Genomic DNA, 17,813 nt, shown 5'->3' on the forward strand with positions numbered 1-17,813 from the left:
TATCCAAGGCACCAAAGCAGTATTTTCACATACATGTTTAGTCAGTGGTTCTATTGAGAAACAATTCCTCTTTCCTTCTGCCTCCTGTGTGTGGTGGAACAGGATAATAAGCCTCATTATTCTGTGCTGGGGGTTTCAGAGCTCTTGGTTGCTACCTTCCAAGTCATTACTACACAAAATATTGTCACGAGATGGGTTGTTGTCTCAATTTTACACAGTATTTGAAACTTGATGCAAACCAATTACATGTTTTTCCTGTTTTTCACAGTCCTCCTGCTGAAATTGGATTTGTATTCTCAGAAAAGCCTTTTGTAGTCTGCTACTTATTGTTTGAAGGTAAAATCCAAAACATTTGCAAAGGAATTATCATACAGTACACATGCATATCTATATACACTACAAGCAATAAACATAATCAACACAGTATTAATCTCATTACTGCTGAATTGAAATCATATTCTGACTTTCCTTAGCAAAGATCATTATTGTGTATAATAGGTTCATTATTATGTGTAAATACAGAAACAAAAACACAAATCACTCACGTGATGAATTGAAGCCTAGATGAGAGAAGATATAGTTCTCTGAACAGGTGTGAATCCACAGAGATGAGAGTTGGAGAAGGAGCTGAGCATCATGACAACTAGAACGTGTCTGTGAGATGCAGCGATGAGGAGAACACGACTATTATTTGGCTGTTAGAGCCCTTTGGGTGCCAGAGCCCCTCTGTGTACCGAGCTCTGCTGTCACACAGTGGTGGATTTATTCAATTACATCCTGAAAATGACACCTGCTGTATAAGTGGTGTTAAAGAGACAGAGAGCAGGCAAGAAGTAGAATCAGAAGGGGAGTGGGTTTCATGTTTGCCCTTTATTGTCATTGTTGCAAGTTAAAAGTAAGACATACAACTGATTCATCACAAATGATTATACATGATTTTACTGTGTGCCAGAGACTGAAACTTGAAACATAAAGCAGAATTATTTCCAAGTTCAGTAAGAGTGTCGGGGTCACTCTGCACTACTACAAAGGGTTGCACTCTTTTGTGTTGTCTGACTTCTGCACTACTTTGGCAGAACAAGCCTCCTTATTCACAACCAGCTCACACTCCTCAGGAATGTCTACGGTGTCTGCATCAGGGAGCCTGACAGACACAAAGAAAGATAATTATCATCAGATGTAAGGAAAAGCCTTCTTAAAAATGAAGATTAGAAGCCCTGAGAATGGAGGATAGTTAGCAAAAATATTGTAACGATCATAAATCGAACCATGTTTAAAATCTTACATGGTGCAGCAGCTCAATCCGTCCTTCGTACAAGAGCACTCCACGCAGTCTCTCGTCCATTCAGAGCCAAAATCATGCTGCTTTCCATCTCTATCCGTACACCCTAATGTAAAGAAATAGACACACAGTTCAGACGGGCTGGTGACCAACTCATCACGCTCTGATAAATATGTGGCAGTTACTAATTGTGTGTGTGTGTATCGATGTGTGCATAGGTCTGGTTTTGATATGTTTTAAGTCAGCTGGCTTGTGTTAAGTAAACACACAACATCTGGATGATACATTCAGCTGGAACAGTTGGACAGATAAGGACATCTCATTTGTCCACTTTCTGTCAAACAACAGAGGAAAGTCTCCATCCCACCGAATCTATTACTATTGTATCACACTCCAGCCAGCTGTGGTTGTGTCGACTCACCTTTTGGAGGGTTGTTCAGATCTTTGATCTCTAACTGCTCGAAGAAGCAGGAAGAGTCACACAGGACAACCACCCCAAGTAGATAGACAAACACACGGAGGGAAGCCTGAAAGACGGAATAAAAGACATCTGTGTGAATGTTGTATAGTCTTAGTGGCCATACTGTCTGTAAGCACTTTTTCTAAACTAACTTCATCACCACATCCTTTTAAAATGTATTGAACATTGAAAGAGAGTGGGTAGGTTTTATTCATGCTTTGGTTGTCTGATACTGTTGACAACAACAGCAAGTCTTAGCAAACCTCAGCCAACCCTCTTATGTCCCCCTGAATATATATGATGCAGAACGACTTGAAACACAACAAATTAATCTCATTAAACACATTTCAAACCAAAAACAAAGAATTAGAGGCAGATTCCAAAGGATATAAATGTGTTTAATCTTCCTAGTATTGATTCCTGGAAATGTGAGTTTCCTTATGCTTGTTTTTCATTGTGTTTTTAAAATTTGTATCCTTTGTGTGTTTTCTGTCTGTAAATATGTGGGTTTTTCTTCTTTGCCAGGCTTTGCTTGAAAAAGAGATTCTCAATCTCATTGTCCTGGTTAAATAAACGTTGAATAAATAATTAAATTAAATAATGTAAAAATAGACAGAAACCAATGGAGAAAGAACAACCTGTCGTCATTATCAGTAGGTTTTACAATTGCAGCTATTTTATTGCAGTATCTTTGCGTAATTTGTCATCATCTGAAATGAAGCAATACTATAGTAACACTACTAAAATCTGTATAATTCACAAAATTGCCTGCAGCACATGTAAAAATAAGATTTATTTAATTTAATTTGCAGAAAGCAGATTTGTTACATACAGTTTACATTAAGCAAGATTGGCCAAAATTAGTCTTTAACGCCACATAAAAGTCACATTATCTGCTGTATTTAAATTTGTGTTATATCAATCACTATGTTGAAGACTCATCGTTGACCTTATTTACTAATGTAGTACTTTTATGCCTTTGGTTTACTTTGGCTAATTTCAACCATTCATTTAAAAGTTCAATTTCAATGTTGTTACTACAACTACTATGAACATTGATTTGATGAATGGTATCAAATCAGCCTAAAACGTAATCTTACAGTAATTTGAAGCATGTCAAAAAACTATACTATGGACTCAAATGTTCACACTGGCAAAAATATAACAGCAATGACATGTTTAAGGTATAATATAGACTACATCCATATACATTTAGATTACATTTTGTATCTTAAAAAAGTCCAGTGAATATGAATCTAAGTCTGTGAAATACTTACCATCCTGAGATGTGAGGTGACTGATCCAGAAGGCTGATGTGTGTGAACTCTAAATCATGCCTTTTTATTAAGGTGTGCACACCCACATTTCTTTACAGAATTTATGTCAAGGATGTGGCTATTATATGATATTTGCTTAAAAGGTGGAGGTCATGTTGGTATAGCTTATCAAGTCACACCTCTCTGAATCATTTTCACCCATGATAGAAGCTATATATTGTTCCTCAAATTAACAAACTCACAAGGAAGCTTGATTTTTCAAAATTATATTCAAAATCAACTTTATTTTACAAATGCAAAAAGGAAATACGTTAGTGAAAAAGCAGCCAAGGAAAAAGTCAGTTAGAAATATAAAAACTGTTTTCCTCCTCTGTAAACCTTCATTGTTGAGCCAAAAGGCAGAGATAGATCACTTGCATTGCAAATAAAGCGATAAACTGTAAACAATTATTTTAAAAATCTATAGTTTGGATCAACTATGACATAGTAAACAATTTAAACTTTTGAAGCTTTGCTATTCAACTGTTTCTCAACAGCTGTGATAATTCAAAAGTCAGTCTTTGTACTGTGCAACAGAGGAAAACTCACTCTGTACTCATGACATAATTAACCTGTAAAAAAGAAAACAACAAATTAGAACAAAGGAATCATTATACTTTACATTATGGGCTGATTGGCAAAACTGAACATTACAATAAACTTTCAGATATTTGGTTGAGTTTAGTGATGAATGCACAGTTCCAGTCAAAAGTGTGGACACACTTTCTCATTCAGGTGAACAGGAAAGTGTATCCAAACTTTTAACAGGTAGAAAAAATAAACTATCCCAACTGTGACATTATAAAATACAACATAACTGTAGAGTTCAGCTCATAAAGTGAAAATGAAAAACATTTTTCCTGTTGCACATCAAAAGAAACTCTTTTGGTAGTTGTTACCAAACAGGTGTGAAATCTTTTGCAGCAATACAACATTTTACCCGCCACCATGAACGACTCCCAAAAGGTGACAACTATATCATAGCTGCGTGAAGCCTACATAGTTTATTATTATAAATGTTGAATGAGACTGACAACCCAAACTCCCCATCAACAAAGTGAAGCATTAATTATTAAAGTGATCACTTTAAGGCAAAAACATGTCTGAACTCCTTAAGCCCTCTGTCCAGGAAATGATTAGTACCTGCAGCTTTTAGTCCTCAATTAAACCACACTTTTTTGAGGTGACAGTGTGTAAATACATTTAAAAGAATAGTTCAACATTTTGAACACTTTTCTTACTTGAGAAGATTGATACCACTCTCATGTATGTGCTTCACACATGAAGGTGATGTAGCCTGTTACCTTAGCTTAGCACTACAAATCCACCAATTAGAAACTCTAAAGCTTAATAATGACAAATACAAATCGAAGTGTAAAAACAACAGTTTCTGAGTTATGTGCCAGACTCTTTCTTGCCCAGGAACAAAGACTGCCTGCAGTCATAAAATGAGTTTTGACCGACACCCTGATCCATTACACTGCCAGATTATAAGCTATAACTTGTTTATTAGTGAGCTTCAGAGGTGCTGGTGGGTGGATTGTGTTACCTTTGGTTAGAGCCAGGCTAGCAGTTTCCCCCTGTTTCAGATCTTCATGGTAAGCTACACAAAAGGTCCCCTGACTGTAGCTTCATAATCAATCAATCAACAGATATGAGAGGTATCAATTTTCTCATCTTACTCAGCAAGAAGGCAAATAAACATATTTTCCAGGGTGTCAAGATTAGTGGCCAAAAAAACTTCTTGAAACGAGAAAAAAACTCCCAGATAATAAACTTACACCCGTTCAGAGATAGAAGGCAGCATCTCAAGTAAAAAGTTTCTTTTTTAGGCTTCAATATTCCAGTCCATGCACATTGAAGCGGTTGTCTTTGGAAAACACTCTCTACCCAATCAGAGTTTTCATGAAGGCAGGTTTATCGAACGGCCAGTTGTACTGATTGGGGACAGGTCCGTTCACATTGCACTCAAAGAAGGAGAACATAGGGAACCAAATGCGCGCCCTGCGGCTATGCTGGTAGGCTCGAGTGTTGGCTAAAGTGTGGTAGTAGAGGAAGAGGCGGGTAGTGATGTAGAAGGCGATGAACACATCGATGGAGTAGTGCTCATGAGCCGCCAGGATGAAGAAAATCCCAAACAGGTTCAACACCCAGGAGATGGTGTGAATCAGATGCCAGGTTCGTGGAGTGTCTACAATAAAAATGGATAATTTAAGGTTGAAGCTGAAGGAGGAATGTATGAATACATCCCACAAAAAGACCAAAACCAACAAATCAATCCAACTAAGTAAGTTTTATCTGTCGATCCAAAGTCTCATGGCTAATTCCTCTGTTTTAACTACCTCCAGTGGTGTTCCAAAACCATTAAAAACATCAAAATGACACATTGTTGCACTCACACATTACAACAGATGTGGGCACTGTAGTTTATTTTAAATCAATCCCATATACACACACACTGCTACTGCTGTACTGTAAATACTCACTAATGCACCAAATCTGAATTAATCCACAGCTGAAAATAGTCATCAAAAGATGCACTACTTACTCCTATTTGAGAAACATTTGTTTAAGACTAGTGCTAAGCTGTTTAAGGTGAAAACTGAGACTTCATTAAAAATTAAAATATATATTTATGACAAGTTATTGAATATTAATGCCGTCAGTGGGAGCAAATGGACTTTGGATTGAGTAGAACAGGAAAGGTAGGGAAGAAAAAAAGACTAGCACACTGTTTGTTTTGGTGTTTCCATATGATTTGTTAAAAATTCAAACAATATAGAACAATCTTATCCTTTCATAAAGTTCACACATATGCATACTGTATAAAAATGCAGAATACTCACATTCAGTCACAAAAAAGTTAAGCATTGTGATGACAACTGTGTGTCCACTGAACATGTAATCTCCACACGTTTGGACGCCAGTCAGAGTCATCCCAAATCCACTCCAGATCGCTAAAGCCCTCTGTATCTTTTCCAAGGTATCACCATATGTCTAGGGAACAAGCGACTAGTTATCAGTCATGCTATAAATCATGCAGTAATGCTGAGTCAACAATAAGAAACTGTAAGGTGCCAATAACAGCAAGAATTAACCAATGCAGACCAAAAAAAATGCGTCCCACCTTACTGGCACACTTCAGGTGCTGCCCTGGCACAGAGAGCGAGGTGACAAACATAGTGCAACATCGCAGCAAAAATACAGTTCCAATCAAAGAACACAGCCGCCTGAAGAGAATGGACCTAAAATAAAGACAAAAGAGGCTTTATCTGGAAAATATGTACACAAAATATTCACAACTTTTTTTCCAGGAGCTTCACAAAGTAATAAAAAATCATTTGTAACTTTAGCTGAAACTGTGGGCTACCTGTGTTTGTGAAGCAGCAGGATCAACAGCAACATGTAACACAGGATTAGGCCACAGGCTTCAGCCATTGCAAAAGCCCAAGGGATTCTGGGAACACTGTAAAGAGTATAAAAACATCTGTATCAGAGTGTAGATTAGATACAAGGAGAATGTGTACATGAACTATGGAGTCTGGATAGTTTCTCAACATGAGATCTTAAAGCACATGTTTACTGGGGTTTGTCACTGTAAAACATTCCTAGGATCCAATCCAGAACCAAGGGTGTATGTTTAGTTTATATTTGAAAGGGACATTTTCTGTGGGATGGTCAAAATAACTGTATGTGTGCTTGTTCTCTATCACTCTTGTTCTCTATCTGCTCTCCTTTATAGGCACATGTGTTCACACACATACAAACACAGAGCCTGACCTTTCTCTATATTCATAGACTACTTATCAATAAATCTGAGGACAAAATTGATATTTATAAATAACATATCATAGACTGTCATAATAAATCTTTAAAAAAATAAATATAAAGAAGTCTGTAGGTAATCTGAGGTTTTGTTCTTCTTTCCCTTTCTGGATGCTGGCGACAAAACTCAGAGTTTCATGATAGAGCCGCGGCGATGCTTGAACGTTAAATCATCTCAAAAACTTCAATTTATATTATTGTTCTTTCAACTCCTGAGCTTATGGCTAGATCTTTCATTATGATGTCAGACCTCATCTGAAAGGCTGCAGCTCACCTGTCTGTGTGACTCTGTGCTGCTGCTGACAAGAGTCATCAGATAGAGTGTCCTCCATATCCTGCTCTTATACTCTTTATCATAATAGTGCATTTTTGCAAAAAATCAAACAAACCTGGCAGAGTTCTTACTGTTAACATTAAGTAGAGTTAAGTAGAGTTAAAGCAGATAGATAGTTTCAGATTGGAAAAAATGGGTATGGAAAAAGTTGGCATGTCGCCATCGTCCATACCCAAATCTACACTCACGTACAAACATATGCAGCTTATACCTGTCCAGAAATATGTCAGGCAGTGGTGGATATGTCCTCATGTCTGGGACACGCTCATGTACGATGACCATGATGAAAGATGTGAATCCAAACACAAACAACACATAAATGGAACTGATGACCGTCTTCCAGACCTCTGGGTCCAATCTCCCAGCCAGGTGCTGCCTACACCTCCCGTTGGAGTGCATATGACACAACGCTGCTCCTGAACCGTATCCAGGTCTATCCCCATTCCTCAGACGCAGTTCAGTCCCATTACACAAGCGATCTCCTCCGTTATACCTCCGGTCAGCTCCATCACAGCTCCACTCCACCCTTGCAGCAGTGAGGCTATCTGCAGGCCGGAGACCGAACTCCTCCAGCTGGGTCTGATTTTGTCTTTGGAGCCGGCGTAGGGCTAAGGTCAGCCTCTTGATGTCACCCAGCACAGTGAGGCCCAGCGGAGGCCCACGCAGGTCGGCCTCAGTCAGAGCCAGCAGGCTGGGGCCGTCCAGGCGGTGCTGGGTGCACAGTAGCTCCACATACTCCCCGAAACCTTCTTCCTGCAGCCACTGGGCCACCTTCTTACAGCTCCAGGTGCTCACACCGTCCTCTGACGATGCCATGCCACTGCAGATACAGACATATACTGTGTTAAGTCACAGACAGCATGGCTTCATAGATGGTCAAGCGCACAATTGGGGATGCAACCAGAGACAAGGTGATGTTATTGAATGTGACCAAAGCCTTGAGTAAAATCTCTTTAACAACAGATGATTGAGTGTTATGAAGGAGCTCCCTCCCTCATTACTGTCTTTGTCATCGTTGGTCCTATTGTTGGAATGCAAAACTGCCCTCAAACTACTGTTTATTTTGCTGGCTACTGATCACAACCACTTACTGTGTACTGTATTGTATAAATGAGCTCCACTGTCATTTGTTTTGTGTATATTGTCCCTACTCAGACCCACTCTTTCTCTCTCATCCGTTAGCTCACTGTATACTAGTATACCATTTAACAAACCACTCCAGCAAACATCTGCAAGGGACGGGTGTAATTTCTTCAGTTGGCTGCAACTAATGATGATTTTATTTAATCTTTTCAATCATTCAATGAATCATTTAATCAATAATTTGACAAAAAATAGGCAAAATTGTCTGCCATTGTTTTCCAGAACTCACGGGAAACAATGGCAAAAAAAAAAAAAAAAAGATTTATTAATCCATTTTTAGACTAATTATTTTTTCAGCACTATAGCACAGTCCCTGACACATAATGTGGCCGAAAAGTTACACTATGACTAATCATATGATAAATAATCAATCACTGACACCGGTCAATTTAGAGGCAATCTGTTGAAGGTAGGCCTGATGTGAAAATATTATGTAAGGATTATCCTCGCCAAATTGTGATTTACAATATTATCCCGATAATCATCAAAAAATGCTTAAAAGTTTTAAAATAACACTACATGATACAAATAATTATACATTAATGCCTTAATATAATTAATGTACCCATCAACCTCATAACCAAGCATTCAGAGCCTTCAGCCATGATGATGGATGACTGGAAAGATGCTGGCTCCCCCTCGTGGTAAACGGCAATTCAAAATAAATTAGAAAATCAATAGGACTGTATGTCAGTGAGCTAGACAGCTTTTTCAAATCACTCACATGAGGATATGATTATCCAGAAAATGGAAATACACCATGATAAAATTGTCTTGAGTGTTTTTATCCCGATAAAATCTCATTTCCTCCCATCCCTTGCTGAAGGGCAGCTTCTTTGAGCTCTTATTCAATGTGACCTCGCGCTACACACTGCTGGCTACTTAGTGCTATTACATCATCATCTGAGTTCAGGTCAGTGACTGTACAGTAGAGCAGTGGCTTACGTGTAAGTATACACTGACACCCTGATCCACATAAAGTAGACCTGCAGTTTGTGTGCCAAACCCAAGCAGACTAACAGGATCCAACCAAACTGAGTGTAACTATCCTCTCTGTGTCATAGACTAGATTTCATAATAAAAAAACAGAAGAGTCACCATCCGGGGTTCTTCCTCTCCCACAGACGGAGTCAGATACTGATGAAACACACTGCTGTCTTCTCTTTCTCTGTCGCTACCCTTTGACCCGCTGATAATCTCACCACTGTTCTACACTGCTGCTCCAAAGGTCTGCAAGACTCAGACAACATGACTGTACTACTGCTCACAGCTGAACCTAATCAACACTTTGATTAGGTTCAGCTGATTGGACAGATTGGACAGAAGATACAGATGTTTAATAACGTCAGTAAGCAAGTTTCAGCTACCAGTAATGCATGAGATGTCGCTGGGTTTTTTTAGGTATTTATTATATTAGATTCAACAGAAACTTGAGATACGCTGACTCTGGGACATACTTTATAATTAAGGCTGCAAATGATGATTATCATCATGAATGAATCTGCTGATTCATTCAATCTGCTGAGTGATACAAGACAATACCTCAACTGGACTTTTAATCATATAATCTTCACACAGATTAGATGTCCTGTTATGGTTTAACAGGTTGCATTAGTCAAATACTTTTATTAACTTTCTTAAATTAAATAATCTCTTTTTATTTCCACATTGCGTATAATTTTTCTTATAAACAGCACCAGCCTTAGATTAACAGTCTCACTTTATATGTTCTCGTATTAGACACAAACATAGTGACTCAGAAATATCAGCTTTGATTCCCAATGTTCAGACTTACTGCATCAATAATACAGAACACACCAGGGCTCCAACTAACAATTATTTTCTTCATCAACTAATCTGCCGATTATTTTCTCAATTAATCACTTAGTTATTTAGTCCTCAAATGTCTTGTTCTGTCTGCAACTTACTCACTCAATCAATCTTTATGTATATAGAGCCAAAGCACAACAAAAGTAATCTCAAAGCACTTTTTAATTTAATTAACAGAGAATAAACATTCCTCTATCAGCAAGCACTTACTCCTCTATCAGCAAGCACTTACTCATACTCAAAGTAATCAGTTTACTATCATACAAGAGTAAAGAAACCAGAAAATATTAAAATTTGCAGCACAGAAATCAGATCATTTGGAAGATATTTTTCTTCTTTAAACAATTACTCAATATAATTAATTGATTACCAAAATGCTGGTTAATTTAATAGGTGATGACTGACTAATCGTTGCAGCTCTGAATCACAAAGTAGCTGGCTGCCACTATAAGATTCATTCTGAATAACAAAATATGGTAAAAAAAAAAAATCAAATTCAGCAAACCAGCTGATCAGTACTGAATACCTACATGTCCTGAGTGTCCTAAAAACCTAAATGAACTCACCTGGCTGGCTGCTGTCAGTCCCTACACAGAGAGAAATCACTTATTTTTATCCACCCTTTAGATTTTACTGGCAACATCGTGCAGCCTCTCTGGCATGAGGCTTTACTTGGGGATTCATAAGTGCTATGTCAGCCTGTTTGGCTGGCTTACAGTGAGTCACACAGAGCAGTGACACACAGCTGTGAGGGAGACAGCCCTTCAGTGTATGTGACAGAAACAGTTTGACAAAGGACTCATAGTTTGTTCACTACTGGGCTTCAATGTAAGTCCACACTGCTACATTTCAGCATGAGATAAGCTCTGAGTTATAAATCATGTGGCATTGAATTGTAAATGTTTATGACGGCAGTTTAACATTTAACACATTTTTCCTTTACATAAACACACTGTATTAGACTACAAGTCCTATAGAGATCATAGGAAGAATAGTCAGTCTTTTTAAACTGCTTTAAGAAGATAAACACTGAACAGTAATTGCCTCTCTTACCCAAAAAACCCGCTATCAGTGCGCTGTCAGAGGGTGTAGATGAGCTGTCTGTTTGCTCTCAAAACGCAATAGTGTTTCATCGCCAACATGCTTCTGACAACCAGGCAACACCAAACAGGAAGCTACTTTTCCCCCCCTAGAATGACGAGTTAATGACCCACCCTCCTCTGCCTCTGATTGGCTAGTACTCGTTACCTTCGTTGGTTGATTGGTTAGGTTTAAGGACAAGGAGTGTGATTGGTTAGAGTTAGTGAAGAATATCAGGTTTAGCCAATCAGAGGCAGAGTAGGGAGGGTCATAATTTAGACGTCCTAGGTAGGAAAAAAATGATCACAAACAGGAAGAGACAATAATAAATAACACCAGTGAAGAAGAGCTGGGGGTCTGATGCAGGGTTGCTACCTAAAGCACACTGGCATCTGCTGGCCAAATATAGAAAAACTAGGATTTATTTACAGGTTATATTTCTCTAGAGCCTAAAATATGTTAAATATATTTGGTTTTAACTGCTTGGCTTTAATTTGACAGAACAAGCACAGGCAGTTTTTTTTTGTTTTGTTTTGTTTTGTTTTTCTTTTGCAGCGATGTAATCATAAACACATTTGCATGATTTGCATGTTTGACTGAGAGTCTTTGCCAAATTTCACCACCTGTTTTTGACAGTCAGAGACTGAGAGAAGTGAGAGCATTACAATACTGCAGCCATCTTTAGACAGCAAAGCAAAGGCAACACAGAGAGAGAACATTTAGTTTGGGGGTAAAAAAGGAGAGTTTAAATACCTTTAACTTATTAAAAAATGAGCTCTGTGACAGATGTGAAATGTGAGACACAAGACTCCGAGCAGAGAAATGTCAGCGGCCTAAAAGAGGAAGAAGAGGGAACATGTTCAGCAGAGAGCACAGACAGGGCGAGGAGTATGAGCGACACTCCATCTCTCCAGGAGCTGGAGGAGCTTTTATACTCAGCTCCAAGCTCCTGTCGCCATGGAGATGAGGTGTGGCCAAACTTGTACCTGGGAGACATGTGAGTATGATGTGCTATATATGAGGTCAGGTGAAGTGGGACAGTTTTTGGCAAATCCTGCTTTAGACTATATTAATGTGTCAAGTCCAGCTGCAAGGTAATCCATGTAAATAGGATGAAGTACCACTGCTATTTCATGTCTATAAATATTAATAAGTGTATACACTTTGTATCATGAAAAACTATTCATTAAATAATTGAGTTTTAATACATTTTATTTTGATTGTTGCATGACAATCAACAGAGCATTTAATTTGTCATAAATTTTTCCATGAGACACAGCTCGGTCAGGCACCACGCCCACAATAGTGACATTGAACCAATCAAAATCACTGTTTACTTTCAACAGACATTCAACAGTAACATAGTTGCAGTGATTGGCCATCAAAACTCACACAGTAAATGATCCAAAAGTGCCCAACTTAACCAGATGTCACTATTTGTGTGTGCTGTTATTAATTCATTACTTTTGCTTTTTATGAGCCAGGTTTATGTCTCATGACAAGCTTGGGCTCTGGCAGCTGGGCATCACTCATGTGTTGAATGCATCACACGGTAAACTCTGCTGTAAAGGCAACGATGATTTCTATGGAACCACAGTGAAATACTACGGAGTGCCAGCCAATGACCTGCCGACATTTGACCTTTCACCTTTCTTTTACCCTGCTGCTGAATTCATTCACCAGGCTCTGACATCAGGAGGTACAGTAAACAGCCAAACAGGTTTTAGGAGGTGACGCCTCATTACCCACAAACTTCCATTGTAAAAACTGTTCTGCTTGTATGTGTCTTGTTGTGTTATAATCTCCAGGAAAGGTGTTGGTGCACTGCGCTGTGGGCGTGAGTCGCTCTGCCGCTCTGGTCCTAGCCTACCTGATGATTCATCATCACCTCAGTCTTCTGTCCTCTGTACGCTGTGTGCAACAGAAACGCTGGGTTTTCCCCAACAGAGGCTTCCAGCGACAGCTTATTAGTCTAGACAGAAAACTGCAGAGCGAAGGGTTGACTGAGCCAAAATAAAATAAAGCAAAGAACAATCCCACATAGTGAATACATAGAAGAATAGTCCCTGTGGTAGTGGAACACATATTAGCTTCTGATTAACTTTTAAATACATTTTTGTGTGGAAGGAGGACTGTGGATTTTGGACTCCTGTACATTATATGTATATTATGAAACAACTTGTAATGGTCATTATAAACAGGAGGAATGATTATGGCAAGAAACATTTGTTTTAATGTTTATTTGAGCACCTAACTTGTGTGTTAAGACACACTTGAAACATTGTGAAGCTCTCCTTTAACCCTTTTATGCATTGTGCTCACTACAGTGGACAGCTATTCCAAATCTGTTGTCTTATATATGAATAGACTTTGATGGCATAGTTGCACACACTAGTGCGTCATCCCATACACTGCCACTTCATCTGCAATCACTTTTTTTTGTTTTAAATCAGTTTAAATATGTTATTATAATGTAATGTTATATCATTTGGTGAAAGAAAAAAATAAGTTGAAAGATTTTTTTTCATGCCTAAAGAGAAATGAAAAAAATTAGGAAAAAAATCCTGACTGAGGTTATCATAATTCATGCATGAAGGGGTTAATATCTTCATTTACACCAGGCAAGACTGTCACCATTTGCACCATTTACTCTTTGGCATACAGTGAACAACTCCCCTCCCTTGTTGCTCCCTGTGTGACCTCAGTTGTGACAGAGAGAGTCTTTCTCCCCGAGGACCTTTTGCATCACTGACCAGAACAATCAATGCATCAGCAATGGTAAATAACTACATGGAGTCAGAGAGAACACACTGAACACAGAGAGAGCTAATTTTGGAGCGTTCAAACAACCACCTGCTCATGTCTCTCACTGAGCTGGCTCTGGCAATGAGGGGACAGTGGACACACAGACAGCAGTAGCAGTGTTGTGGTCTGTTGGAGGAGCAGTCCAGGGAGAATGTCAGGGAGCAACCAGCGACAGGACCTGGTGCTCATTAAAAAACTGGAGCTCATCTTGGATTCCTGCACACTGGAGCTCACACCAGTGAATGAAGTCTGGCCCAACCTGTACATAGGAAACGTGTGAGTATCTCATGTTTGATGCATGGAGGAACGACAGCTTTATGAGCTCAACAAGAGAGAAATTGATAAGTACAGAACCTGCATCGTGATAAGACTCCATGATTCTCAATTCTCCTATGTCTGTCTTTTTCTGTGTGTTTTGCAGAGCTGTAGCACAAAATAAAAAGACATTATGTAAGCTTGGCATCACTCATGTCCTGAATGCAGCTCACTCCAAACAGGGTAGCATCGGTGAGCAGAGTTTTTATGGGGACACCTGTGTTTACTGCGGCATACCAGCAGAAGATTCAGACCACTTTGACCTCAGTCAGCACTTTAAACCTGCAGCTGACTTCATACATAAAGCCTTAAAGAGAAAAGACGGTAACGTATATCACATCACACCTTTACATTTTTTAATCGGCTGTCTAACTTTACTTTAACTTCCTTCACTGTTTCCTTTCTACTGTGCAGGTAAAGTGCTGGTGCACTGCATCATGGGCGTCAGTCGATCGTCCACTTTGGTGCTGGCATATTTGATGTTGCGACAGCATTTCTCTCTCGCTGACGCTCTGAGGCATGTCGCCCAAAAAAGAGCCATTTACCCTAACCGGAACTTCCTGTCACTCCTCCACAAGCTTGATGAACAGCTGACATTTAAACGGAGGTTGTGTCCTCTCCTCTGACATCACTCTCTGCTCCTTCATTACATTAGCCGAGGTCACTTCAGACCTCTTCATCTCCCCACTCTACTGTGTATACACAGTATTGGTATATAACTGTTTGCCATCAGAATGTGTACAATGTAGAAACAGGTGTGAGTTTGATGGCGACATTTTAATTCCATATTTTTTCTAAGGTTGTCTTTCACAGCCTTTAATGTACAATTTTACCTTATGGGTACATCAGTAAGGATAATTTATTATGAAATACAGTTCTTTAAGATTTGTTTTAAGGTTCAAACTACAGACGGGTGACAAATTAAAGAAAAAAACTAGTACAGGTCTGAATGCTTGACTCCTACAGTGAGGGGATCTAGAGGCTCTATTATGCTGTGGGGGGCATTTTGCTGTCATGATTTGGGTTGACTTGTCCCCTTAGAGGGAAGCGTCACTGCAAATGAATGGAAAGTTGTTCTGAGTGATCACTTTTATCCTATGATGAAAGATGGTTTCTTCCAGGATGACAATGCCTCCACTTATAGGGCACGAGAGGTCACTGAATGGTTTGATGAGTATGAAAATGATGTGAATCATACGCACAGACATCAGTTCTCAAACCAACTAACACCTATGAGAGATTTTGATGACTGATGTGTTATACAGCGCTCTCTACCACCATCATCAAAACACCAAATGAGGCAATATCTTTTGGAAGAATGGTGTTCATCCCTCCAGAAGAGTTCAGAGACTGTAGAATCAATGCAAAGATGCATTGAAGTTGTTCTGGCAGCACGTCGTGGCTCAACACGATCCTAAGACACTTTATATTGTTTTTTCCTAAATTTGTCCTCCGTCTGTAGATTAAAAGATTCAGCGTTGTCGGGCATGTCCCAGTCTTTGTAAATACAACTTTATGACTTGTTGAAATATCCATTAAATACCTTTTTATGAAATATCAGTGAAATGTTTTTGTTGCGTAGAAATTAAAAATAATTCACAGATAATATTTTCTATACTTATGTGCATACACTATGCACATTACACTTTACAATACATTTCTTTGAATAGTTTTTTATCACAAAGTGCTTTGTTTTTCTTCAAAAAACTTAAAATAACAGTCAAATGTTTGGACATACTTTCTCATTAAAATGAATGAGCACAAAGCAGGAAATGTTTGATCAGGGAAATCATGTCCGCTTTCTAAATGGATACCCACATAGACAACCGAGGGACATATAAATACTGTAAGTGTTTATTTGACAATATTTAAAGTTGATGATAAAAACAATATTTCACCTCCTATTTTTATGCCAGATCACTATGAAAAATAAGTAAATTCACTTTTAAAAATGTTTAAAAGTTTAAAATAAATTACAAATTAAAAATAGAGAAATGAGACTTGAAAAATAGTGCAAGCAATGCAATGAGCGTAACCTAGATATTTTATTTACAGTAAATAATTCAGTGTGAGTTTCTCAAGATGATGAATGCAGTTAAAGCAAACATGTCACTTGATCATATTTCAGCAGCAGGCACTAGTCCACTCATGGGTGGCAGCACAGAGACACACACAGTCAGTGGTATGTTACATAACAGCCTGCCGTCATGGAGAGTAAGCGAGAGAGTTAATGTTAAGGATTATGCTGTTGGGTTTTCCATAATACGGTAAATGAGTCAAGGCATGAGGACAAAATTGATCAAATGTGTTTTTACAGTAATGAGTGTATGATTACAGTTATTAAAAGGAAACAAGCTGCAGTTTGTATGTGAGAGTTTGTAATGGAAAACTAGTGGGAGAAACAGAGGGAGAAGAGGTTTCACTGCCTTGAAGTGACATAAGTTCATATGATTCAGTGAAAACAGGTTCATTTCAGGTCAGTTTCCTCACTGTAATTTCTGTCTTTTTTGTGTGACAAAATCTACGGATCATATTTTATACACAGTGAACGCCTGCTAAAGGTTTATTATTTGTGCATGTGTGCGTCAGTATGTCTCTTAGGGACCCACCATATGAACCTCCCACTGTGTCAGAGCTGCAGGAGTTCCTTCTGACCGACAGACGACCTACTGGGCACATCAATCAAGTCTGGCCTAACCTTTACATAGGCAACGAGTAGGTTCATGCGCACACACACACACACACACACACACACACACACACACACACACACACACACACACACACACACACACACACACACATCTACAGTATATGAGCATCTTCTCTCATTCAGTGGTAAGTGAGCGTTTGTGTTTCAGGGTTGCGGCTCGTGACAAGGCCTCTCTCCACAGTCTGGGTATCACTCACATTGTAAATGCTGCTCACGGTCCCCCAAACCCCGGCACGGGACCCTATGTCAACACCGGCCCACGCTTCTACAGAGACATGTCAGTGGATTATTATGGGGTGGAGGCTGATGATGCAATAGAGTTCATCCTTAGTCCTTTTTTCTACCCAACGGCACGATATATCAGAGCAGCGCTGGCCATGGGAGGCAAGTCAGTCATAGCAGTACTGTGTCTAATGCTGCATATCATGTACAGAAGTTAACTGAAAATTTCTGTCCCAGGACGACTGTTCGTCCACTGCCTGATGGGTGTGAGCCGCTCTGCGACGTTAGTGCTGGCTTTCCTGATGATTGTTGAGGGTCTGCGGCTGCAGGAGGCTGTGGCTGCCGTCAGGCCACACCGAGACATCTGTCCCAACCCAGGCTTCCTGCAGCAGCTCCGTGGCCTCGACAAAAGCCTGGAGAGGGAGAGGAGGAGACGACTGCAGGCCCAGATGCTGTAAAGACACACACAGACACACACAAAGTCATAA

At 39.3% G+C, this 17,813-nt stretch overlaps 5 protein-coding genes across 6 annotated transcripts; 3 read left to right on the plus strand and 2 right to left on the minus strand.

Annotated features, from left to right (window-relative positions):
- Window positions 1–1,023: 1,023 nt before the first annotated feature.
- Window positions 1,024–3,403, minus strand: si:ch73-288o11.4 (beta-microseminoprotein). The gene is made up of 4 exons (XM_062431014.1): window positions 3,398–3,403; window positions 1,704–1,809; window positions 1,286–1,388; window positions 1,024–1,144 (listed from the first exon to the last, which is right to left on the minus strand). The coding sequence occupies exons 1-4, from the start codon at window positions 3,401–3,403 to the stop codon at window positions 1,024–1,026; spliced, it is 336 nt and encodes a 111-aa protein (XP_062286998.1).
- On the minus strand, window positions 3,221–11,319 carry LOC133992235 (sphingomyelin synthase-related protein 1-like). Of its 2 annotated transcripts, none has more exons than XM_062430952.1 (6): window positions 11,244–11,319; window positions 7,429–8,037; window positions 6,429–6,524; window positions 6,186–6,303; window positions 5,905–6,055; window positions 3,221–5,249 (listed from the first exon to the last, which is right to left on the minus strand). In XM_062430952.1, exons 2-6 carry the CDS (start codon window positions 8,031–8,033, stop codon window positions 4,945–4,947), a joined length of 1,275 nt encoding a protein of 424 aa, XP_062286936.1. In that variant the 5' UTR covers window positions 8,034–8,037; window positions 11,244–11,319; the 3' UTR covers window positions 3,221–4,944. The 2 variants fall into 2 exon arrangements, with proteins under 2 accessions (XP_062286936.1, XP_062286937.1); XM_062430953.1 differs by lacking the exon at window positions 11,244–11,319 and adding an exon at window positions 10,757–10,777.
- Window positions 11,320–12,040: 721 nt separating this feature from the next.
- Window positions 12,041–13,287, plus strand: LOC133992297 (dual specificity protein phosphatase 13A-like). The gene is made up of 3 exons (XM_062431015.1): window positions 12,041–12,267; window positions 12,755–12,969; window positions 13,079–13,287. The coding sequence occupies exons 1-3, from the start codon at window positions 12,041–12,043 to the stop codon at window positions 13,285–13,287; spliced, it is 651 nt and encodes a 216-aa protein (XP_062286999.1).
- A 939-nt stretch (window positions 13,288–14,226) lies between these two features.
- Window positions 14,227–15,016, plus strand: zgc:153981 (dual specificity protein phosphatase family protein). Its single transcript, XM_062430724.1, has 3 exons — window positions 14,227–14,351; window positions 14,497–14,714; window positions 14,805–15,016. The coding sequence occupies exons 1-3, from the start codon at window positions 14,227–14,229 to the stop codon at window positions 15,014–15,016; spliced, it is 555 nt and encodes a 184-aa protein (XP_062286708.1).
- Window positions 15,017–16,806: 1,790 nt separating this feature from the next.
- LOC133992337 (dual specificity protein phosphatase 13B-like) lies at window positions 16,807–17,783 on the plus strand. Its single transcript, XM_062431062.1, has 4 exons — window positions 16,807–16,866; window positions 16,980–17,105; window positions 17,252–17,487; window positions 17,563–17,783. The coding sequence occupies exons 2-4, from the start codon at window positions 16,981–16,983 to the stop codon at window positions 17,781–17,783; spliced, it is 582 nt and encodes a 193-aa protein (XP_062287046.1). The 5' UTR covers window positions 16,807–16,866; window position 16,980.
- The last annotated feature ends 30 nt before the right edge of the window (window positions 17,784–17,813 follow it).

The sequence above is a fragment of the Scomber scombrus genome, chromosome 12, assembly GCF_963691925.1.
Source record: "Scomber scombrus chromosome 12, fScoSco1.1, whole genome shotgun sequence".
NCBI lineage: Eukaryota > Metazoa > Chordata > Actinopteri > Scombriformes > Scombridae > Scomber > Scomber scombrus.